Raw genomic sequence first — 25,886 nt, 5'->3', positions numbered from 1 at the left:
GGCATATGAAGCAGCGCCTTGAAAACTCTTTCTGAAGGAAATTGGAGGTCAGAGTTGAAGCACGGTGATGGGAGGGAGAGAAAAGAGACAAGGAAGCTACTTAAAATGAAGGACCATCCAGGCATTTGGGGAGCAACTTGAGCAAATTGCAGCCTGCCTTCCTTGAGCTCCAGAAAAATTGAAAGGTGTGTTTTTTTCCCCAAAAAGGTAACTGGACTTTGTTCCGCCCCCACCTTTGAAAACGTTTTGCCTCTCATCCAGGAAGCTTCTTCAGTTCACAGTTCTTGGATGAGAAGCAAAATGTTTTCAAAAGAAAAAAACAAAGTCCAGTTGCCTTTTGGGAAAAAAGCACCTTTGGGATAACCATGACTTGGGTGATTGAGGATCTCCATAGACACGCCTTAAAAAAAAAAAAAAAAAAAAAGAACGCCCAGGAATTCTGCCACATTGTTTGGAGCAGGGCTCTCCAACTTGGCAACTTTGAGACTTGTGGACTTCAACTCCCAGAATTCCTTGGCCATCATGGCTGGCTGGGGAATTCTGGGAGTTGAAGTCTACAAGTCTTAAAGTTGCCAAGGTTGGAGACCCCTGGCTTAGAATGCAAGAGGTTTGCTTACCAGTTTGAAGTGTGAAATAATTCCCATTGGCTGTATCTTGAGGGCCTGAGAGCAAATGGGAAAAAAAGCATCTGTGAGGCTCTGCATTGCCTAGATGGGACAAAAAATAAAATGTGAACCATGAAGCCACTTCATTTTTAATAAATATTTTTTATTTTTATAAAAAATAAAAAATAATTTTAATTTTTAAAGTGGCTTCATTTTACCTCTCTATTCTGGTCCTGGTGGGTAAGGAAGCAGTCTTGGTTTTGTTATGCTCCTAGGTTCCTGTTATGCAACTTAGGGGAAATCTAAGGTGCGGGTGAACATCACCAAGCCCCCCTTTTTAAAGAAAAGAATGGCAAGGGATGTGGCTAATCTGCTCACCCTGAGCTGACAAACCAGGTGTGTGCCTGTCTAAATTTGCCAAAGGTAAGCTTTTTATTAAATATCCCATACACCCACTGAACGTGTTTTGTTTTTTCCATGAAACTCAGTGCCTCTCCATTATTGTGGCAAAGGCAGTAAAAGGAAGCTTTGAGCTGGAAGTTGCATCTCTGCTGTTCAGGCAGAACCTCCTCATCAGCTTGCCTGTTTTCATCCCCTCCTCCCTCTCGCAAGTTTATAAAAGTCAGTGATACAACAAGCTTAACCTCCAACTTTAACACAATGTGGTGTGTGTGTGTGTGTGTGTGTGTGTGTGTGTGAACATGCACATCCTCAAATCAGTGTTGACTCCTGGCTGCTGTCTGAATTAATCCCTGCAGTTTTCTTAGCAAGATTTCAGAAGTGGTTAGCCGTTCCTAGGGGTGAGGGAGAATTACTGGCTCAAGGTCACCCACCCAGCTGGCTTTGTGCCTCAGGCAGAACTAGAACTCACAATCTCCCAGTTTCTAACTTGCCTTTAGCACTATACCAAACCAGAACTAGAACTCACAATCTCCCAGTTTCTAACCCGGTGCCTTTAGCACTATACCAAACTGAATCTCCCATTTTCGGATAGGAGTTAACTATTATAGTTAACTAATAATTAAGTTAGTTGTTATTGTGCTGACAACGTTTATTGTACTGTTATTGTATTGTTAGTTGTAAAGGAACTGACACACCTTTGTCTTTCTTCACTAGTTGACAACTTTGTTGTTCCAGTTCTGCCCTGGAAGCCTTATCCTCTGTCTGGGAACATATAATTTAAGCTACTTTTCTATTCAACCCATCAGTCCCTGGGTTAAGAATGAGTTCAGTTCCTAAGTCTGTCTTTCACTCAAATTTGTATGTAAGACAAGTTACCTATTACTCCTCCCTTCTCCTTCCTCATGTCAATGAACCATTGAAGCGACACGGTGTTTTCATGAACCACTGAAACGGGCTGTATTTTAAAAAAACATGCGGCTTCAGCAGTTCCTGAAAACTTTGTGAGGCTTCAGTAGTTTGTCGGCTCGAGGAAGGGAAAGCTTTGTACCATTTTTAGCAATAAGCTAAAGTTGTAAGTATGAATTGTCTGTAAGTCGGAACTTCTTAACCTGGGGACTGTCTATATTGCATTCTATTTCTAGTCCTTTTATAACCCAGTGAATCAAAATGACATTGGTATAGTCAGCTATCCCTACCTTGATGTCTCCAGGATACCAAGGTCTATATCACACTGGGGCAAAGTTCAGAAAGTTTCACACATGATTGTACAGAGACGTTTTGTTGTACGAAGCAAAGAGGATGATGTGGACAGAAGCTCTCTGAAGCGGTAGCTGAATCTTATTCCACACTGCCATCAGGAAGAAGATTAGTTCTGGGATAATGGCCAGGCCTCAGAAGGAAAAACTAGAGGGGCTTTTGCTGTTACCCTTCAGGATTTCTAATAGCTGCTTAAGATTTTCCTAGTGGTTAGGTTACTCAGTTTCATATTTATTGTGAAGGTACAGCTGTTAAAACAATCTGTCGGGGAAGTCGTATTATGAAATGAGACTGATGCTGCAAGGTACCTTTTTTCATGTAGGGTGGCTTTGCCCAGAAATCAAAAGAGCCTTGGTGGCGCAGCAGACTAAGTGCTGTTAAATAGCACCAGCTGCCTGCAATTACTGCAAGTTCGAATCTCACCAGGCTCAAGGTTGACTCAGCCTTCCATCCTTTCGAGGTAGGTAAAATGAGGACCCGGTTTGTGGGGGCAATAAGATGACTCTGTATAAAAAAGAACACCGCTTGGGGGGGGGGGGGCAAAAGCCCTACTAAGCAGGTATATACAAAAGTATGAAGGCTATTGCTTAATGCATTGTAAGCCGCCCTGAGTCTCCAGAGAAGGGCGGCATATAAATCGAACCAAATAAATAAATAAAATAAAAAAATAAAAAATACTGGATTAAAATACAAAAATGGTTAAATGAAATTACACATTGCCAAATAGAATTGAAGCCTGAACTGTTTCTTCTGGGGATCATTAAAGGAAAATATCCTAAAAAGATTAAATATTTGATCATTCGTATTACTACAGCAGCAAGAATTGTACTCACACAAGCTTGGAAAATGTCCACTATACCGACAGATTGTGTAATAATCCGGAAAATTTTTGAGTGTGCAGAAATGGACAAACTTACTATAGAATTAAATAATAAGGAAGACTCGGAATATTACTCAACTTGGGAAAACCGGTATCAATGGATAGAAAATAAAAACAGGAAATATATAGATCAAAATAAGACAAAAATTGTGTTTACATATATTTGATCAAGTAGGAATATCTGGGAATATATGAATAGAGTTAAGATTTGTGTACTGTCAGAACGACGTTGAAGTGCACAATTATTATGGACCTATTTTTGTTACAGATGTATTTGTATTTTAATATTTTAAACTAATAAAGTTTTTTTTGGGAAAAAGAGACTGATGCTGCAGCTTACAATTGATGCTGTACTTATAATATCTGTACTTATAATTTCTTCATTCAGTATCTTAACATTCTCTGAACATTATTCTATGCCTGTTCTTCTTGATTCAGTGTCTTTGTGTCATCTTATTTCTGTTTAGGGATAATTATGTTAAATAGCTGCCTTGTTCCACACTTCATTTATTGAGCCCATTTTATTTTTCTCCCCTTCCTTCCTTTCTTGCAGGCCCTTTCCTTCTCTTTCAGACTTCTCTGCCAGTATGGGGAGCAAGACCTTGCCTGCCCCAGTACCCATCCATCCTTCCCTGCAGCTGACCAATTACTCCTTTCTGCAAGCATTCAATGGCCTCCCTGCAGTGCCTTCAGACCATCTGCCCAACCTCTACGGTTTCAGTGCCCTCCATGCTGTTCACCTTCACCAATGGACTTTGGGCTACCCTGCCATGCATTTGCCCCGCTCGTCATTCTCCAAAGTGCCTGGTGTGACCAGCCTCGTGGATGCCAGATTCCAGTTGCCTGCCTTCCCGTTGTTCCCACACGTCATCCATCCCAAGCACGAAGCCACAAATATGCCGCTCAAAGCCAAGCCTAGATTTGATTTTGCAAACCTTGCTGTGGCTGCCACCCAAGAAGATCATTCAAAATTGGGACAGATAGACAACCAAGGCTCTTCTGCAGGCCTGGGCCCGTTGCTTGAAGTGACCAAACTTTCCCCTGAGAAGAAACCCACCCGTGGGAGGCTACCCTCCAAAACCAAGAAGGAGTTTGTGTGCAAATTCTGTGGCAGACACTTCACCAAGTCCTACAACCTTTTGATTCATGAAAGAACCCATACAGATGAGCGGCCATACACGTGCGACATTTGTCATAAGGCCTTCAGAAGGCAAGATCATCTGAGAGATCACAGGTAATTGAATATGTTTATTTAACAAAACTCAGGTTTATTATAAAGGATTTTAGGGTGCATTGTATAGAAAATTTATCACAATATTGCTTGTTTGGGTTGCATCGTAAATATAAGCCACACTGCTTTGATTTAAATATAATACACCCATTTAAGTAATGGATATCCATTTTTTTGCAGATAATGTGATCTTGATAATGTAAGGCTTGAACATTTGCAAACAATTCTTAAAGCTCAGAAAAATGAAGATCTCTTATAGGCACTGGTCATGCAGTTCTAGAAATTGCTTTTCATGGTCTTATGTTCCCATTCAACATGAAGGAAATATTACTTCATTTAATTCAAAATGGGGTCAACTGGATTTGTACTCCAGGATGCGCCTCATTTTCCTGAGTAGAGGCTATGGACATTCATATCCTTCTCTGATGGCATCACTGATAACTTGATATGTCCCAGTCTCTCTCCTGTTCCATCCACCTTGCTATTATCATGCAAAAAATGGTAATGATCTTTGTTAAAGATCTCTCACATTATGGTAATTAATTACCATTGGTACCAAATGGTAATTAATTAATTACCATTAATGTGAGAGATCTTTAACAAAGATCATTACCATTGGTACCACTGTACCACTGTACCATAACCATGGCACAGTGGTTAGAATGCAGTACCGCAGGCTACTTCTGCTGCCTGCTGGCTGCTTGCAGTTCAGCAGTTCGATTCTCACCGGCTCAAGGTTGACTCACCCTTCCAAGGTCAGTAAAATGAGGACCCAGATTATTGAGGACAATATGCTGACTCTGTAAACTGCTTAGAGAGGGCTGTAAAGCACTGTGAAGCAGTATATAAGTCTAAGTGCTATTGCTAACTCCATGAGTCCAGATTCTCCTTTGAGAAGATGCCCAGGGATTGAATCTGCGTGCTTCCCCTTATTCTCCTAATCCATTGTTGATTGCCCATGCTTCTTAATTTGAGCATTGATGACCATTTGATGATGGCCATTTGATGGCTGAAATGATGACCATTTCAGTCTTGTATGCCTGCTTTCTCCATACTCATGCCCGCTAGATACCTCCCTGCTTACTTCAAAATGTTATGTTCTTTGAGGATTTTACGGATTGTAGTTGAACACATCTGGAGGGAAGATACGGTTTTAGAGTAAACCTCACTGAATTTTCAGCTACTTAAGCTTTATGGAATAAATATGCAGATGAACTTGTTTTTTAAGAGCAAGTTGGAATCACAACAAAGAAACGATTTTATCGGTAGAAATCCTATTATGCTTTTATTACTGTCTGGGAGAAACACCCTGTGCTTCTCTAGGGCTCGTTGAAATACAACTCTCATTGGTCCAGGCAACTAAAGTTCAGCAACATCTGGAGCAGCACAGGTTTCTCATTCTGGAATGATGTTTAGATCATCGGTTCCAGAGCTTTATCTCTGGCAACTTTAATTTACTAACTGGGCATATGGCTAGTAACTTATGCCAGGCAGAACAGATATCATGTGAATAACAATGGCAAAGCTAATCAAAACTGAATCATCTGTATGTAAAGAGTATACTTTTAATTGTATCCTCCCTTAAATAATTACCAATTCAAAGTATAACTGCATATTTCAAAAAGACAAAGTTTAGATATATTGGTTTCAAGACAGTGCAGATCAGGAGTTTGCTTTGTATTTTTAAACTCTTGTTTAGAGAGTATATCACTATTCTCTCTCTACCCAATTTTTTAAAATTATTTTTTACATTATGGTCTGCTCTAAATAATAGTTCCCAACAGTCCAATCAATGAACTCTGTTTTAAATCACTAAGCTTGGTAATCGAATGCCAAAACTGGATACAATTTCTGATTACAAAATCAACATTTCCCCCCAAGAGACTTTATGTAGCTTTTTGTGCACTCTTTCCTTGACATGTACACAAATAGAAAAAAAAAACATTAAATTTTATTGTAATGGTTCTTCATTTAGTTTGTATTTCTATATTTTTACTGGTATGATAAATACATGTCTACTAGACACACTTAAATCAGTTTCAAAGTGTAGCATTGGATTATGAAAACTATGCTAAAATCTAATAGAGAATTCTCAGCATGCTAATAAAATCAATACATAAACCATTATACCAGTAGTTAAGCCAACTGCAACCACTTTAAAGTTGTGGACAAAGGCCTGTTAATATCGTCTGAAGCTCCTTCGTGAATTATCTTTTTTCATTGTTTGTTCTGGTTTTATGATTTCTGGGCTTTTTCATCAATCGATGGTTTTTGTCTGTCTTATATTGGAATAGGAGAGACCAAGTGAATGTTAAAGGATTTAGAAAAATAACGAGGAACCATAAATAATTAGGATCCTTTGGTTATTTAATTTATAGACTAGCATACTACCATGACAATGTAACATTAGTATTATTTCCAATGTTAGAGATGGGAAATAAAAAAGGCTTCTATATTGTCTCCTGCAGGGCAATAGCAATTCTGAGAGACAGATTTAAAGATAGCAGAACTGTTAAAAAAATTCTTCCTCCAGGATTCTTCTGATTAAAGTTGGATACTTCCTTGGTCACTTATTTTAAACAACTGAAAAAAAGTTTGAGTCTTGGGATCCTTCTCTTTTTATCCAAAAGTCTAGTTAAAAATTAAGGATACTCTGTGGTGTAATCTGCTAAAAGTCCAAATGACCACCAGATGACTATCAAGATATTCTTAACTCTTTGCTGCTATCTGAGGTTTTTTCCTCCAGCTTAGATATGGTAATACTAATAGAAAGAGGACAATACTATGCGTTTAGAATTTAATCCTTTCTACTTTTCGCTACCAAACATAATGGGAGTTGAAAATATGATTTCAGAATTGCCTGAAAACAATGGGATATACTGATACACAACTGCTGTATAAATTCTACTGATACTATTAACATAGAACTGGATATTAAACTTTCTAATTCAATTATTTCTGGGGATGGTAGGATCTTTGATTTTTGTATTTTTCTATCCAATTCAAAGGGATGCTCTAAATATATCTTTTTGTGTTCAGTTTTGGATGGAATTTCATTCTGATATTAACAAAAATATTGCATGGCTATTTTTGTACTTGCCCGAGTTTTGCAGAGTGGGCCAGGGAGAGCCAATGGTGATATGTGTGATGACATAATCCCAAAAAGTGCTGCAATTTATGCCCTTGAGTTAGGTATCTTGATACAAGCTCTTAATCAAGGCCAGTTGCATCATGACATATTCATGTGTACATGGTGGTGCAGTGGTTAGAATACAGTATTGCAGGCTGACTGCCCACTGCCAGGAGTTCGATCCTGACTGGCTCAAGGTTGACTTAGCCTTCCATCCTTTTGAGGTCGGTCAAATAAGGACCCAGATTGTTGGTGGCAATAGGCTGATTCTGTAAACTGCTTAGAGAGGGCTGTAAAGCACCATGAAGCGGTATATAAGTCTAAGTGCTATTGCTAAAAGTGCCACTGTTTAAACCAGTGCTTCTCAACTGACCGAGGAATTCTGAGAGATGAAGTCCCCACACCTTAAAGTTGCTGAGATTGAGATACATTGGTCTAAACAGTAAATTGCAGCAGGATCAACATTAATTCTGCATCCAAATTCAGAGTGATTACCATTTTCTTTAGTTGAATAAAGCTCCCTTTACTTCCCCCCCGCCTCCCCCAGCAAATGTTTGTATTCCAGCAAGTTGAAACAGAATTGTATTTCCCTGGAGAGGTTAAATGTCTATTTAAAAAAAAATTTTTTTTTCTCTCTTTCTCTTATTTTCTCTTCCCAGATATATCCACTCAAAAGAAAAACCTTTTAAGTGTCAAGAATGCGGAAAAGGATTTTGCCAATCCAGGACTCTGGCTGTTCACAAGACACTACACACACAAGTAAAGGAACTCAGACCTTCCAAAATGAAATGCTAAAGATTTTAACCCCAACGAACTTCATCTCTCCGCTTCACTCTACATTTTAGATCAAATTCTTCACAGAGACAATGGGGAACACTCAACGTAATTAATTTAATACTTAAAAAAAAATACATCAAGAAAACTCACAGCCCGACATGCACAAAAATGCAGTCAGCCTTTCCGAAACCTGGGTACTTCCAAGTGTAAATCCTGTGTGACTTCACTAAACTTTACGTCAAAAGGTGGTGCTCATGTATTAGAGAGGAATTTTTGTCCTCAGTTCAAACACAAACAACAAATAGCTTTCTACCTCCCCGATTAAGTTTATTCTTTTGTGAGTGATTTGTTTAAAAGTGTCTCCTTTATAAACTTTGGAAAAGATCATCTAGAAGGATATTATCCTAACTAATTCTATATTTGAGGGCATGGTGAGATGGCAGGGAAGATCACTAATAAAACTGCTTGGAAAGAGGCAACATTCTGAAGGAGATTTGTGCTATAACAGGGGTCTGCCATCTTCTTCAGAAATTACCACTTCTGTCTTTGGTGGACAGGGTTTTTTTGTGTGTGTGTGTGGGGGGGGGGAATCTCTTCTGCACGCTCTAATGAGCATTCTGTCATTTCTGTTTATTCGTGATCTGTTGCCTTGGGAGGTAGTTTGTAATTTGAAAGAAAAATGGAAAGAAAAACCAAGCAAACCAAATCAAGCAACCAACCAACGAAAAATAACCCAAGTGACAAAAGGGAAACTTGATCATAATAAATCAAAGTGACTGCTGTGCACAGTGTGGCCTTGGTGGTACTTTCAAGTGAGCGGGTGCCCAGGTGATGGTGAACTGAGTTTTGTAAAAGGGCGGGTGGGAGAGTTTGCTGACAAATCTCAACATGAGCATTTTATCCAGAATCATCTTTATTTTATTTTTTTCCCTAAACAGTGTAAACTAAAATTTAAAAAAAAAGACAAGACAAGACATTCCAATATGTTTTTGGTTTAAAGTTATTGCTATTTGGCACTTTATGCTGATTCTTGATAATGAACATTTATCACTGGATTTATTATTATTTTTTAAGTATTAAAATAAATTGGTATTTTACAGGCAAATGTTCCTGAGTGACATTTAAATCTCTTGGTTAAAGCTGTTTTTGCAAAACTCTATGCTATCTGTCATGTTCTTATATCATTACTTGATGGTTTTATTTTCCAGAAATGGAATGAATTAATAATCGAGTTATAAAATATAACAATATTTTAAGTAATGTTGTTTAACAATTGATTTATTAACTATCACTGCTGTCCTATGTATTTACTGAGAAGTATAAATTTCACTGACTTCAGCAAGGCTGGAACTGATATTTTGGAGCCTGAGTCAATAATTTTAGATAAAACTGGAATTTTTTAAACTGGATGCAAGAAATTGAATTCATAGGATTGGGCTGAAAGGAACACGATGGAATTTATTAAAACACTCAGTGAGGTATTTTTGATTTTTTTTTTCTAGGAAAAGATAGAGAAAAAAATATTTCCAGTGTTAAATAAAGTAGGAACAAGGATCAGTCTCATAAAAAGGTAGGGTGGATTAGGTGAGCTTGTTATAATATAAGAAGTGATTAAAATTCTACAATATCTGTGTACAGGTAGCCTCAACGTCTGACAACAATTGAACCCAAAATATCTGTTGTTAAGTGAGACATTTGTTAAGTGATTTTACTACCTTTCTTGGTACAGTTGTTAAGTTAGTAACACAGATCAGTGAATCTGGCTTCCCTATTTGCTTGTCAGAAGGTCACAAAAGGTGATCACATGACCCAGGGACACTGCAACAATCATAGATATGAACCAGTTGCCAAGCATCCGAATTTTGATCATGTGGCCACAGGGATGCTACAACAGTAATAAATGTGAAAAACATAAGTCACTATTTTAACTGCTGTTGTAACATTGAATGGTCACTAAGCAAAAGTCAAGAGCTGTTATCTTTATCTATCTATCTATCTATCTATCTATCTATCTATCTATCTATCTATCTATCATCTATCTATCTATCTATCTATCTATCTATCTATCTATCATATATCCATATCTATCTATCCATCCATCTATCATCTATCTATCTATCTATCTATCTATCTATCTATCTATCTATCTATCATCTATCTATCATTTACGACTCAAGTAGAAAATGGTGGTCTGGAGTATTCAAGTCAATTCTTCTATTTTTCTTCTAAAGATTGATTAGGAGTCTTTTTTGGATGTTATTTCTTGGGGGAAACTATCTTTTAATGCTTCATGGAATCACATATCTACATGTGAAGTTACAGACGCAGGCCCAAGAAAAATGACACAAAAATAAATAATGTTGAATTCTTCAGGCTGGATGCAAAATCAAATAGGAAAGGTGAAAGGTAAAAAAAAATGGACCAGATGTTGAAATACAAACACCTGCACATTGGAAGAAGAAGTTGAGATGTCAAAAAGAATGGGCAGCAATAGCACTCAGACTTATATACGACTCCATCCATAATGCTTTACAGCACTGCCTGAGCAGTCTACAAAGACAGCATATTTCCCCCCAACAATCTGGGTCCTCATTTTACTGACCTCAGAAGGATGGAAAACTGAATCAACCTCGAGCCAGTCAGGATTGAACTTCAGGCTGTGACTAGAGTTTGCCTGCAATACTGCATTTTTACCACTCCACCACCACAGCTCCTAGTGAGATAGATCTCATTCAGTATTGTATAAACAGATTTCATCCAGCAGGTGAATGACAAAACCAGTAACAGTGCTATTCCTTAAAAAAAATTAAAAATATATGTTGCAGTAACATGAAAGGAGGGAAATCTCTCCAGAAAGTGTTATATATTTTCTTTTATTATCATATTCTCATCAGAGGATGAGAGTCATCATATAGCAGATACTACCAGATTCTTTTTATTGTATTCTCAGTGAATCTTAAGGCAATTTTCTAATCTTAAACATACATTATTTGGGAAAATAACCTAGTTTTACTTTCAGGGCATTTAATTAGAAAGTACATTTCTTTACACATTTGGAAATTTTTTTAAATGAACTAATTGATTAAAAAAAAAGTCAATTTTCATCAATTGACACTGTTAGCTAACAGTTGGAGGATATGTAATATTCCCTCCTCCCCAAATTAAGCATTTTGGCTGTAAGATACCTTGTATACAACACTGATATATGAGAAAGGTATTGCCAGATAAGGTATTTGTCATGCTATCACTCTAACTCTTTAACAGAATTGTACAGGATGACCAGTTATTTTCTTCTAGATCTAATTGTTTTCCCACCGGGCTTTCCATCTCTTTTCACTCAAAATATTGAAGAAGGAAGAGAGGAAAACTGCATATTGTCTTTTGAATAGCAACACCATGTGCCTCGTCTCAAAAAGCACCATTGAACTCAGTAGGTCCACAAGCAGGAATTCCAGGACTTATTCATTCAAAACCACAATTTTCAGGTTATTTGATTTATGGAAGGAGGGACAATCAAAGCATTTCCTATATAGGCTGGTTTGAAAATAAAATTCAGTAACTGTTCTCACAATATATTTAACTCATTAATGGATAATTAATGCATTTATCGGAACACCAAGAAAATGCAAATTGATCCAATCACCTAGCTCCAGTGGATTAAATTTAGCCTTAAACAGACCTGTAATGCACAGGATTAACCACATTCCACCTAAGTCAGTTGTGCTGTGGGACAAACTACAATAAGTCAACCGACCCATTTTGCTCACCTAGTCCTCCGAGAAAAAGAGGTGGAGAGAAAGAGTGGGTGAAAAAGTCTATCAGTTATAGAACTTTATTGGCAAGATGATGTGTTGCCAGTTCAGAACACATAATTGGTCCGAAACGTAATTGTGTTGACTATCCATGGCTGCCTGACCAATAGGGAAGGTGATTAGTGAGGTCATGAAGCTTTGCTAATCACCTATCATGACAACACAAAACATACCAGACACTCCTAGAGAAAAGGAGAATTGTGACTTTTTGACCTAGTTAGTGTGATTATGAGCTGCCAGACTACAAATAACTATTTTACAGTATTATGTTTTACTGGGTTTGTGATAACTAAATGTGTTGTAGAAACAAGGGTATTGTGTTTAATTAACTTTAATTCTTGAGTGCATACATATGATTACAATTTCAGGTACTTGGCTATTTATGTCAAAACAATCAGTGTGCTAAGGTTGGTATCTTGCAGAATTGAGATGAAGTTTATAATATTTAAATCCTATCTTTTCCCAAGGAACTTACTGTCAAGGCAGATGTTAAATTCCTAATTCCAGGTGTATTTTTAGCATCTGGTAAACATGTATGAATTATCCTATCATTGCTATATCTTCTATTTTTAGGTTTAACTTCATGTAATCTGTAGAAGAACAGTCATTTTAGTTCTTTGGAGAGCTGTGAAGAGTGGGAGAGAAAGGAATTATTTTTGATTTAAATAAAGTTTCCCCTACCCCTATCATTTTTGTTTTACCTGGACAGCTGGACTTTTAAAAAATTGTCATGAAAAACACTTTGTTTCAGAATAATGAATAAAATATTTACAAGGAGGTTGAAATTGTTCCTCCCACCACCATTGTTAGAAAATAGGCAGGGAAGAGTCATTTTTGTATATATGCAGTAATCATTATAATTGCTGCATGGAGGTCAAGCTATATCTGCAAAAATAATGTGCATTTCTGTCTCCAAGAGACACTGTCATTTTTACAAGAGAATGAAAAAGATTCAGTGCCTACTTTCTTTCTGGGCTAACTTGCTCACATTTTAAGAGTTTCTTCCTTTTGCCTTGCCAGCTGAAAAGGTAATAGAGGACCAAGAGGGCAATGGAGGAGGTAAAATCCATATATTGTTAGATGCTATACAGTCAGTCTCTATTATGATCTTACAACATCAATATATCAGGGGTGAAATCCAGCAGGTTCTGGCAGTTCTGGAGAACCGGTAGCGGAAATTTTGAGCAGTTCAGAGAACCGGTAGCAAAAATTTTGAGTTCGGAGAACTGGCAAATACCACCTCTGGCTGGCCCCAGAGTGGGGTGGGAATGGGGATTTTGCAGTATCCCCCCTGGAGTGGGCTGGGAATGGAGATTTTGCAGTATCCTTCCCCTGCCACGCCCACCAAGCCACACCACGCCCACCAAGCCACGCCCACAGAACCAGTAGTAAAAAAATTTGGATTTCACCACTGCAATATATCCACCACTATCTCCCTTATGCCTACCAGGATTTTGGCTCTGCAACATGCCAGCTCCTTTTTTTTTTAATGATTTTAACTAAAAATAAATGGAAGGGTGAAATTTAGCTATGCTCAAGTGCCAGTTGCCCACAAACCGGTACATGTATCTATTTGCCTTCTAATAGGTATTTTGTGACTGGCTTCCTACCTAGATCAAGATCAATGTTTTTCCAACCTTAGCAACTTTTAACACGTGTGAACTTCCCAGAATTGCCCAGCCAACACAGGAAGTCGAAGTCCAATGTCTTAAAGTTGCCAAGATTGAAAAACACTGCACTAGATGACAATACTTTTTGAAAGCATTCATCACACTTTTTCAAAATTCAAGATTGTTCTGGCTAAAATAGCTGTAGAGATTAGAAACAAGGAACTGGTTGTGATAGGGAATATTAAGACTATTGTTCAGACTGGAAATAATTTTTCTTCCTGTGCTCAAATCTATAAACGACTAGACCAGCTGAAAGGAACAGAAAGAAAGGTTTCCATAATTTTGTACTAAAAATTCCAAATTCAGTGTATCAAACTCTTATTAGCGCTACATTTATTTACCAGATTTATATTTTGCCATAATCAAAAAGACACTCAGTGGCACATATTTTCACATTCTTACTAATCTGATATATTATGACAAAATCAATTACTTAAGTGTCCTTTTAAAAGAATCAACTATACTTTTAAGTTTATTATATGATAAAATATAACAACAAGCAAACCAAGTTATGTATGAGGTATGTTTGGAATAGTAAAAAGTGCCTCATAAACGGCTTTCAGTTTTCCCTAATATTATTTTTCTCAGAGCAAACTTTTAGTCCATTTCCTCAACATTTCTAGAGATTTTATACCTCAGAGTTAATTTCCGTAGAGGTAGTTCTCAACCTACGATCACAATTGAGCCCCAAATTTCTGTTGCTAAGTGAAACATTTGTTAAGTGAGTTTTGCCCCATTTTACTATCTTTCTTGTCACCGTTGTTAAGTGAATCACTGTGGTTGTTAACGTTAGTAACACGATTGTTAAGTGAATTGGATTTTCCCATTGACTTTGCTTATCAGGATGTTGCAAAAGGCAATGACATAACCCTGGGACACTGCAACTGCCATAAATATTGGGCTCAATTGTGGTCATAAGTCGAGGACTAACCTGTAGCATCTATTTCCTGGTGAGGGGGTTCTTAGGTGGCTGCCTGCATCTCCTTGTACTCCCGAACCAATCCCACTGAATTCAGCAAACTCTGACTCTTAACACCAGCCTTTGCACTGGACTAACATTTTATCTGTGCCTCTTTTCTCAAGCAAATTGTTATGCTGTGCAGCTCCAGGGTACTCAAGCATACAGCAGAACCAAAACACTTTTAAAAAATGACTCAATCTTTCTTCCTTGATTAAAATTAGTTCAATAAAGGAGATTCATTTACGGGAGCATGGTGCCCAGAAAGAGATGCAGAAAAAGAAAGAATAACAGAGTTGGAAGGGACCTTGGAGGTCTTCTAGTCCAACCCCCTGCTCAGGCAGGAAACCCTATAGCTTTTCAGACAAATGTTTGTTCAATCTCTTCTTAAAAACTTCCAGTGTTGGAACATTCACAACTTCTGGAGGCAAGTTGTTCCACTGATCAATTGTTCTAACTGTCAGGAAATTTCTCCTTAGTTCTTAGGTTGCTTCTCTCCTTGATTAGTTTCCACCCATTGCTTCTGGTTCTACCCTCAGGTGCTTTGGAGAATAGCTGGACTCCCTCTTCTTTGTGGCACCCCCTGAGATATTGGAACACTGCTATCATGTCTCCCCTAGTCCTTATTTTCATTAAACTAGACATACCCAGTTCCTGCAACCACTCTTCATATGTTTTAGCCTCCAGTTCCCTAATCACCTTTGTTGCTCTTCTCTGCACTCTTTCTAAAGTCTCCACATCTTTCTTTTTAAAAGAAAAGGTGGGAAGCACACATTTCCCAAAACGCAAGAGAATATGGAGGGAAACCAGGAGAGTTTGGAGTCTGTGAAGAGGGAGCGCCCCCCCCCCCCGACTTGGGTGCAAGAACTGACCCTAAGGCCACCTCCCCGGTTGCTCGTTTGTTAGGAAGCCAACTTTGCCGCCTTTCGACAGATCCGCTTCCTCAGTGGAACAGGGGCCTGTCTCCAAAAAGCGAGCATCCCAGCCCCGCACTCAGGTTATGCAGAAAGCCCTCGAAGAAGAAAACTCAGCTCTTCAAAAAGCCGGCAAAGTGGTGGCGCGAGTGGACGAGGGTGGAAATGTTGCCCCTGACTCAAGAAGAAGAAAAATGCACGAATACATAGCACATAAAAGGTTGCCTTTTAGCCACCTCTAATGGGTTTGACCATGAACGGTGAGGCCAGATTTTACTTAGCAAGCTCTAATCTCTCTCTCTCTCTTTTTTTTTAAAGGAAATTGGCTCTCTTTTGCGCTCCCTTTTTTAGGTCTGAAACATGCCTACCTTATCATTTGGCTCATGTACAAATGTTTGGTGATTTACCTGTTTGATGAAAAGGTAAGACGATTAATCAGTTACACTTTTCTTAGGCCATTCAATTCAGTGAGACTTGTGAATATACAAGAGTGCTATAGTCATATTTAACTAGTAAATTACATTAATGAGGTTAATAACAATAACTAATTATCCTTATTTCCTTTCCTTTCCTCCCCATAACTTTAATTTATTTTGAAATGAAGAATGAAACCACAAGGAAATAAACAGCAAAGAATCTTGTAATAACTTAAACTTCAATAAATTTATTTTGTTTTTCAGATAAACGTTATTTAATAATAATTTTGTTTAACCTTTTAATTGCTCTAGAATGTACTTTTAGGCTACTTCCTTTAATATGTACTGGATGTACCCATATTTTGAAAACTGATAGCGAAACAGTTTACAGTAACTGTTAGCTTAGGGTGATAAAAACCTGGTTATTTACATTAAATAGGATATGATTTAAACACATATCAGTAAAATCCAGACATCTATACTTGACTAGAATTATTTGATTAGAATTTTGAAAACCTTCTGCAGAGGAAATATTTCTAAGCCCAAACCAAGTAGTATCCATATAAACAAGAATGCTTTACTTGCTATACCTGTTGAATGTTGGACACAATCATTGTCCCTCTTGGAGAGAAGTTCCTAATGCTGCTAGACTGGAAGCTTTCCCCCTTATTTGAAGACAAGGATTAGATTCTCACTAAAACAGTCCAGCAAAACAAAACTTTGATCAGATTACAGCTCTTTCTGAAATTTCTCTGGGGAACAGATTAGAGTAAAGCTCATTTGCAAATGCTCTAGCACACAACCTTGGGGAAGAAGGTCCAAGGATTGTTGTCTAGCTAGCTTGTTCTGAGCCTTGTTTAGGCTAGTTACCTTTTTAAAAATAAAGTAAAGGCAAAACAAACCCAAATATCTTGATTGCTCAAATTCAGAAATGGATAACATGGCTTGGGTGAACTGCCCTTGGTATTATACTTTTAGTAATCTCAAACAGCGAAATGCAAAACATTATAGGTTCCCCTTTAGCTTTCAGTTTGTTTACTCAGTGTATTTTATCTAACATTACGAGGCTTTTACATCTTTGATTTGTTGAAATGAAATTTAAAGTTTTACAGTATGGGGACAGGAAGGAAGAGGAAGGGGAGGGAGGGGAAGGAGGGCAAAGGGAAGGAGGATGGAGAGGAAGGGGAAGGAGAAGGAGAAGGAGGAGGAGAAGAAGGAGAAGGAGAAGGAGAAGGAGAAGAAGAAGAAGAAGAAGAAGAAGAAGAAGAAGAAGAAGAAGAAGAAGAAGAAGAAGAAGAAGAAGAAGAAGAAGAAGAAGAAGAAGAAGAAGAAGAAGAAGGAGTAGTAGTAGTTCTGTGTTCTGGAATGTTACAGAGAAACACAGGGATAGCAGAAGCATAGCATAAGCTAGAACAAGAAGGCTGGAAGTTTGTAGATACCACACATTTGCTTAAATATAAGAAAAAACTTGAGAATAAGAGCTGCATAACAGTGGAACAGTCTGCTTAAGGAGGTTGTAGAGTTTCCATCTTTGTGGACAAACTGTAGCTCACAGGGAGCATTCTGACTATTTCCAGCTAAAATAACCAGAAAAAAAATTCTATGATTTTTAATATTGCATTTTATACAGAACTTACAAAGCTCAAATTCTCTGACAGTTGCTTTGCAGCCATTTGCAAAGGATTGGTACATAGATCTCCCAAACTCTTAAATCAATCTTTGGAAAAAGTATTCTCTGGAAATTTCCTGGATCTAATCCTATGGTTTTCTTGTTGTACATTCAGTCATCCAATCTTACAGCACGATCTGTGTACTGAGTTAATCTTTCAGGGATAACTCTGACATGTCCTCCCCAGAAGTTGTAAATGCTCCAACACTGGAAGTTTTTAAGAAGAGATTGGACAACCATTTGTCTGAAGTGGTGTAGGGTTTCCTGCCTAAGCAGGGGGTTGGAGCAGTGGTGGGATTCAGCCAGTTCGCACCACTTTGGGAGAACCGGTTGTTAACTTTCTGAGCAGTTTGGTGAACTGGTTTTTGGAAGAAATCATTAGGGCAGAGAACCAGTTGTTAAATTATTTGAATCCCACTACTGAGTTAGACTAGAAGGCCTCCAAGTTCCCTTCCAACTCTGTTATTCTAATATCCATATCCAGCTTGCAAAATGAATATTTAATAGCTACAAAAGTCATTACAGGTTAAAATGACTATCATAGCCTCTGCTTCTAAGAGGCACACTGTGAATATCACTGCTTGTATTCTCAATATGGAAGTATCATCAGTTTTGCAGAAATTTCATAGGGTGCGAAAGATGAGAAATATTCAGGGAAACAAAGATAAGTTGACCACACATTATGGGCTTTTCTCTGTTGTGGTTGTATAAGTTTATCCATCTATCCATGGGTCAGCATGTGGGTGGGTGGGTGGGTGGGGGGTTAAGAAGTTCTGCTAACAGAACACCATCTAAGCATGAAGTTGCTGATCTTTGTCTTGCTTCATTGCTACTGTTCCCAGCCACTGCCGGCCAAGGTGACGAGTGACAAAGCCTAACAAATTTTATATACGCCAAGGCTGCCCTTGAAGGATGTTAGAGACAAGGTGAAAAACTACCCTAACAACTACCCTGCTTTACCGTTGGGCCAAATGGGGATGAAGGATGATGGATAGTTGTGGAATGCTGGTTGTTGGGTATAGAGCAAAACGAAGAAAGAGAAAGAAACACTAGATAAATCTGCAGGGGGGTGGAGTTCTAGAAATCCCTGTAGCAACATTTGATTGTACGGTCTGCTTATGGAAACAGTGAAGGGAAAGACATGAATTGGGAGGGAGCCCACAAACTATCTGTATGCCTGAAAGCATTTAAAAATAGGGAGACCAAGTAGATATTTCTACCTTCAATAAACTATGCCAAATATCTGGGAGCGGACTGCATTCAAGCGCCGTGGGCTGTGTCTTATATATCTAACTCTATGAAAGGAAGGAAGAGTTACAAATTTCAGAGGTGTCATGAAAAGACAGGAATACACACCTACCTACATAATGCTTTTCTTCTTTTTCCCAGTCATTCCAAAAGGGAAATATATGAGTGGGAAGGTTTTCCCTGTAGTTCACACCTGGTGGGGCCAAACAAGAAGACAAGATATCTTCCAATGTTCTGTCATCTTTTTATCTTAGTCATAAATAATTTTTTTTTTCTGATTCAGGTCCAAGGAGGTGATCAGTCAGATACAGCTTCCCCCAGATCACTGCCTCACGATCTTCTCAGAAACGATTAGGACTCTTTTCCTTTGAAAATAGATTTCAGAGCAAGTTATTCTGTTATTTATAAGTCCACCAAGGGCTGTTAATCCTGGGTTGCGGGGGTGGGGAGGGCAAGGCAAATGATGGGTATGGTGCAACTGAGGGGGAGAGCAGTGAATGCAGACCAGAATAAACTTTGCAAAGACAAAATGTGGAAATCGAACATCTTGAGCTGGGTTGTTTGACTGAATGTTTGACGCTGCCAAGAATTTTTGTTGTATACCATCCAGAGTTTCTTGTTTGTGAGATGGGCGGATACACAAACTGGTTTAAAAAATAAAATAAAAAAAATAATCCCTGTTATTGCATTTTTATGTGCTGCAATAAAAGAAAAGAGAAATAACTCTAGGATTAACTATTTATGTTTATTTAAAGTTCTATCAGCCCAAATTAATCCAAGGCAAAGTAATGACCCTTCATTGAAATCTACCACTTAATTGATAATCTATCACTCATGGTTAAGGCTACATCCTGGATTTCCCTTCTCCTGGCTGTATATAAGAGCCAATGTTAGTCTGATGCAGTGGTAGAATTCAGCCAGTTCGCACCACTTCGGGAGAACCGGTTGTTAACTTTCTGAGCAGTTTGGTGAGCTGGTTGTTGGAAGAAATCATTAGAGCAGAGAACCAGTTGTTAAATTATTTCAATCCTACCACTGATCTGATGTAATCATGAATTTGCTGGACTAGGGCTGGAGCGACCCAGGTTCTACTCTTAGCATGGGAACTGGCTGGATACTTTGGCCAGTCACTATCTCAGTCCTAGCCTGGGAAGTCAAAAAGCATCTATCTGGCAATGTACCGGTACATAGGATCAGCATACTGTATAGATAATTTACACATAACCTTCAATGAAAAGGTTTTCATTCTGCAGTGGATTGATTTGAATTGATAATAACTACTCACACGTATATCCACACTTGGATGCCCTTGCACAAGCACCTTTCTACATTCATGCTTATAGTGACAGAGATTCGGGAAAAATGCTAGAGAATCATTTCTAACCAGTTCCTTTTGGAACCATTCCTAGTTTGTTTCTGGGTTGTCCATGTCCATATGGACTTTTAGAGCAAGGTTTAGCTGAGTCCAGAAGACTCAACTCACAGTTAAAGAATATGGTCTGGATGTTTTAGATTCAGTCTTGGGCATCTTTAGACATGCCTTGGTGACTATTCCTTGTCACAGAAGATAACATGGGATTAGATGGACCAATAATTTCTCACAACATCCATATGTGTAATTCAGAGTTGATAAACCTATTGCCTTGTAGGTGTTCTGGAATACAGTTCCCAGTAGCGTTTGCTAGCATGGCCGATGATGATAAATGCAGGGAGTTGGAATTCAGCAACATATGGAGATCTGCAGAGTCTCCATTTTAGGTATGACTAGTTTGAGGACTTGGGTCAGAATCTGGCAAAGGTAAAAATGAGCAAGACAAGACACTGAACCTAAGGAAGAATCTGTGCATTTAACAGCTTTGTGCATTAGGGGGAAAGGCCTCGAATTACAAGTCAACCTATTTCCCACATGCTTTTCTCAATCAGCATGGGTAGCATATCTGGAGACATCTGGTTAGGGAAAGTTATACTATGTAAAAGTAAAAAACCCTTAAAATATAAAATACTTTTTACAAACACAGCAAGCGCTAAAATATTTTCTTCAGTTATCTCTCTTTTTTTGTGGGGAAATGAGTATGATGTAATATCCATTTATTTGTAGATGTTTTGCTTTCTGAACTGAACATTGTTGCAGAAATATCTTGATAAAACTCTCTTCATTCCAAGGCAGCTTCAGGATGTTTTGCACAAATGCTAAGTCCGTCCATCCATCCATCCATCCATCCATCCATCCATCCATCCATCCTCCATCTAACCTTTTTTAAATAGTGTTTATTTTACTAAATAAGGGACACAATCTAATTAAAGTTAACCTATTTAATTTATGCTTAGGAACAACACGACTTTACCAAGATATGGCCCAGTGTTACGTAACTCCATGCAATAAAATTAGTTCACAGATTTTTAACAGCCAAACTTGTAAACAATTATTTGCAACCAAACCCAAAACCCATACACATTTAAAACAATGCCTTGTAATATGACCGAGTGTTCCTACATTGACAAGTAAAAGAAAACAGGCATTACCCTAGGAGAGTAAGATGGAATAGTGAGGTCGAGCACTAACCTATTAGTCAAATAACAAAGTAGTTAAACCCATTTCAAAGGCCATCAGACTGACAGAGACAAAGAAAGGAGGGAGCCTTGAAAAAGATCTCTTCCAACTCTGTTAATCTGTTAAATCCAGGGGTGAAATCCAGCAGGTTCTGGAGAACTGGTAGTGGAAATTTTGAGTAGTTCGGAGAACTGGCAAATACCACTCTGGCTGGCCCCAGAGTGGATTGGGAATGGAGATTTTGCAGTATCCTTCCCCTGCCATGCCCACAAAGCCACACCCACCAAGCCACACCATACCCACCAAGCCACGCCCATAGAACTGGCATTAAAAAAATGGATTTCACCACTGGCTAAATCTGTTAATCTGTCTAGAATGAGGAGCCTCCACCCTTGGAGTGAGTAGCAAGAAAAAAAGGTCCTGCTTAGCAAGGTTGTCTTAATGCATGGGCCTGATGGGCACTTGCCCGTGGGCCCCATGAGCATAGGAACCCCATACTAATCTGTGTACGTTAACCCTTCAATGCACCTTGTATCATATAAATACAGCAACATAATTATTTCATTTTACTGCTTTTTAAAATTAATACTAACATGCAAATATATGTTTAATTTTATCGACCATTTACATTTTTATTCCTGTGAGTAGTTGTCGTAGGGGCCCCAGTACACTGCTTTGCCCGGGACCCATAATGCTGTAAAGACAGCCCTGCTGCTTAGATCAAACAGAATTGTAAGGAAAAACAATCTGCAGTGTTTGTGCTGAAAGGGCGGAGAAGAGAGGAGATAAGTGTACTATTAATATTCTCCTGCTCTAATCAGCGGGATGGTAGCATGCTTATCCTTGGATAGGAATATACTCCCAATTTTTGGAAATGGAGCATTTTTATATGGTATTCTAATAGAAAAAAAAGTTGTGGTTTTACAGGACATGGCTAATCTCCTTCACTAAATCCCCATTCTGTTGATTCCCATGATTTGAGCTGCAGCTGGATAGACTATTCTTGTCCACTGTAGTGAATGGAGGATCAATTGTTTCTTCCACAAACAGGTTCACTTGCTGAGCATGGAGTCTACTTTGACACATGAAAAATAGCATTTAAGACGCATTAATAGCATTTCATAGAGATGCAGGCATTATTATGCCAGAAATATGCAATCTGATGCTCTCTCTCAATGTTTTGATTCTACTTCGCACAATTCCTTGTCACTAGCAAGGCTGAGTTCGGTGATAGGAAGCAGCTGAAAAGTACCAAGCTGCTTATTCCAAATGTGTTTTTAAGTAGAAGTAGTTTTCCTATTTGCTGAAAATTAGCATAGAGTGTACACATGAGCACATGCCCACACAATCAAAAAGGATTTTGATTTATAATGATCTATATAGGAGTTAGGAGGATGGATGGATGGATGGATGGATGGATGGATGGATGGATGGATGATGGATGGATGGATGGATAGATAGATAAGATAGATAGATCAATAGAGATGGAGATAGACTTATGGACTTTAAAGCCATGGTCCACTTGGGATGGAGATCCCCCCCTCTCTCTGTCTCTCTCTCTCTCTCTGTCTCTGTCTCTGTCTCTCTCTATCATCTCTTATCTAGCTCTTATATCCAAGTGGACCATGGCTTTAAAGTCTCTTGGGAAAAGTCAGGATCCATGTTAGAATTTAGAGGCCATCTGAATTCTTTTTCATTTACTTTTCAAACATTAACTCTACAATCCTGATTAATTAGTATTATTAATTTATGAGAAGCATTTCCTGTATGTGTATATCTGTGTGAGAGTGTGTGGGTACAGGATTGTGCAAGCAGGTTTAAATTCAGAGGGATTAGCAGTGTCTGAAATAGAAAGCTGTATAACATTGATTTCTAGTCTAAGTCAGCATTAGGAAATCTTGGTCAACGGGGAATTCCACTCAGATTTCTAGTATACTTTTGGGTCATAACCAAATGTATTGTGGTTAGAAATGGATTGAGTATTGTGAGCCAAATTCATTCTTGGAGAAACCTAATTGAACTCAATAGTTTCTGCAGGAGGTTTTTGTATTGAAGTCCGTTGGCTCACTTTAGGCAAATGTATGCTGCTTTCACTTGTTCGTTTGTCTTGCTGTTAAAACAAAAGATAGTCTTTTCCTTTCATATGAAAAATCTCTGTGAGTGAGGTTGACATGGAAGAGCTCCTCCATCTGAAGAGAGATTAAGTTTGTTTTAAAGTTTTCTCTGTTCTCCGGTTGAAGTTCCTTTAGAGTGAGGCCAGATAAAAGACACACCAGCAAATCCAGCATCTTATATTTGACATCTGTAGGATGAGATTTCTTCTTGCGTTGGCTGAGGTCCATAAAACTGTTAAACCTAAACATGATTTGGATTTCAGCCAATTTAATCTGACAACGGGATTTACATTCCAATTCTAATCATTTGACCTGATGGATGTGGCCCGATATTTTTTTGCAAAATGAGTACAACATAGCATCTGGCAAAGCACTGGATCTTCTGATCAAGCCATTAAGAGGCCTAAATCCAAATGCCATGACTAATTAATTCATTTGTAGCAAGGATATACTCAAGATGTTTGAAAGCAAATCTATTTCTCAGTGAGGCATGGCGCTGGATCCATATCATTTCTATCCACTAAGGAGTTTGGCATCCTCTCTCCCCTTTTTCTTTTATCTCTGTAGAAGCTTTGCAAGATGGACTTAAATAAGAGCCAAACTGGATCAAGCTTCGTGGATGAGCAGGAATTTAGACTTTGCTATCTGAGAAATTAGGGTGGTACAGGAAATGAAGAAAATCTATAACTTTGAGCTGTTCTATTACTTTTTTGGGTATTTTAAATAAAATGTGTGAACATGTATATCATTGATTATTGAGAAATGAATGTTGTTGGGGAGAGAGAGGGAGGGAGTGGGGAGAGAGAGAGAGAGAGAGAGAGAGAGAGAGAGAGAGAGAGAGAGAGAGAGAGAGAGAGAGAGAGAGAGATCACTGATTAGTTCATTACATTTTCTCTTGTCCTGCTTGTGTGGTCTTCTTAGATGTATGTGGTTGGCCACTGTATGTTGGCCTAGATAAGTCTTTGGCTTGATCCAGTTGACATCTTCTCATGTTCTCATTATGCAACACATTAGCTTATCACTGATCTACACCATCAATTCTGTGTTTTGGGAGCCTCTCTCCAGTCAGGCAGAAAGCATTCCCACGTCTCTCCTGCTCAAATGAGGGTTTTTTAAAAAATGGGTAGAAATATAACACAAACACAGAGGCAATGTTGTGCTGGATCAGACCCTGTCCATCTGGTCCAGCAATCTGTTCTCACAGTGGCCAACCAACTGCCCCAGGAAACCAGCTAGTCCTCCAGCAGATAGAGGCAGTTACTCTGATTATCCATGGATCTTCCATGAATTGATTAAAACTTTCATGGTATGCGATTTCCTTGAAATTCAAGAAAGATTACTTCTGACTAGACATGCACAAAGTTTATGTGAGGAACTGTTTTTTCCTGGAAATTGTTCTTCTCTCCTTCGCTCTGGGCTCATCCTGAGACTTTCTAAAGCTCTGATAGTCCTAGGACAAAATGTTAGAAAAAAGTTTTGGTCCATTAGATGAAGCTCTAACTATTTGATGGGTCTGGACTGGACACAATATTTCTCTTTGAAAAAGGTCCTGCACCTACATATAATAGCTATTATATAATACTTACATAATTATAGAAGTGCTATTGTGTTGAAAAAAATGAATAATGTGTATCTGACAGCACCAAAAGCACCTAGTCTGACCTTCTCCTTCAATGCAGATGACTGTATTTTCTCCAGGCAGCTTTCCATAGAAAAGAACCACTTTTCTTTTTCAAAAGCAAATTAATATTATCGAGTCCAACACTGGTGCTTAAAGTAGAGCATATCTTTCAGAAAGTCATCCAGTCTTAATTTCAAGATTGTAAAGTGATGATGAATGTACTATTTCCTTTGTTGGGCTGCTCCAGCAGTTACTTATTCTTGTGGTCCAGACAGTTGTTGTCCTTTTTCCAGTTTCAATTTTTCTAACGTCAGACGCCAGCCATTATCTGTGAGTGTGTACCTTGTTGCTTTGCTTTGCTTTGCTCCCAGGCTTTTAAATAGCAACACTCCTTTGGCTTTAAATTTGTGTCTGGCTACATTTCAGGCTTGTCTTAAAAGTAATTCCTAAGGAGGAGGAGGAGAGAGAGAGAGAGAGAGAGAGAGAAAAAGAGGGAAAATATTCTGACTCGGCACTCATCAATCCTGCCTTGTAAATTTTCCCTTGGCTTTTTCCACGGGAAGATCAATCTCCACATCCTCCCAAACTTCAAAAGCCCATCCTACCTTTTACTTGTATCGATATACAATCA

The 25,886-nt window shown here is 38.4% G+C and overlaps 1 protein-coding gene across 1 annotated transcript in view; it reads left to right on the top strand.

Annotated features, from left to right (window-relative positions):
- Positions 1 to 9,244, top strand: part of OSR1 (odd-skipped related transcription factor 1) — a 36,887-nt gene extending 27,643 nt beyond the window's left edge. The window contains exons 2-3 of the mRNA XM_070955672.1: positions 3,698 to 4,378; positions 8,165 to 9,244. Of these exons, the coding sequence (XP_070811773.1) occupies positions 3,732 to 4,378; positions 8,165 to 8,300 (783 nt within the window). The 5' untranslated portion in view covers positions 3,698 to 3,731 and the 3' untranslated portion in view covers positions 8,301 to 9,244. The remainder of the gene's footprint in view (positions 1 to 3,697; positions 4,379 to 8,164) is intronic.
- The last annotated feature ends 16,642 nt before the right edge of the window (positions 9,245 to 25,886 follow it).

The sequence above is a fragment of the Pituophis catenifer genome, unplaced genomic scaffold (genome assembly GCF_029215685.1).
Source record: "Pituophis catenifer annectens isolate HBS135680 unplaced genomic scaffold, rPitCat1.0.hap2 SCAF_1, whole genome shotgun sequence".
In the NCBI taxonomy this organism is placed as follows: Eukaryota; Metazoa; Chordata; class Lepidosauria; order Squamata; family Colubridae; genus Pituophis; species Pituophis catenifer.
Note: the sequence above shows the minus strand (reverse complement) of the source record. Positions and strands in the feature narration are given on the sequence as shown.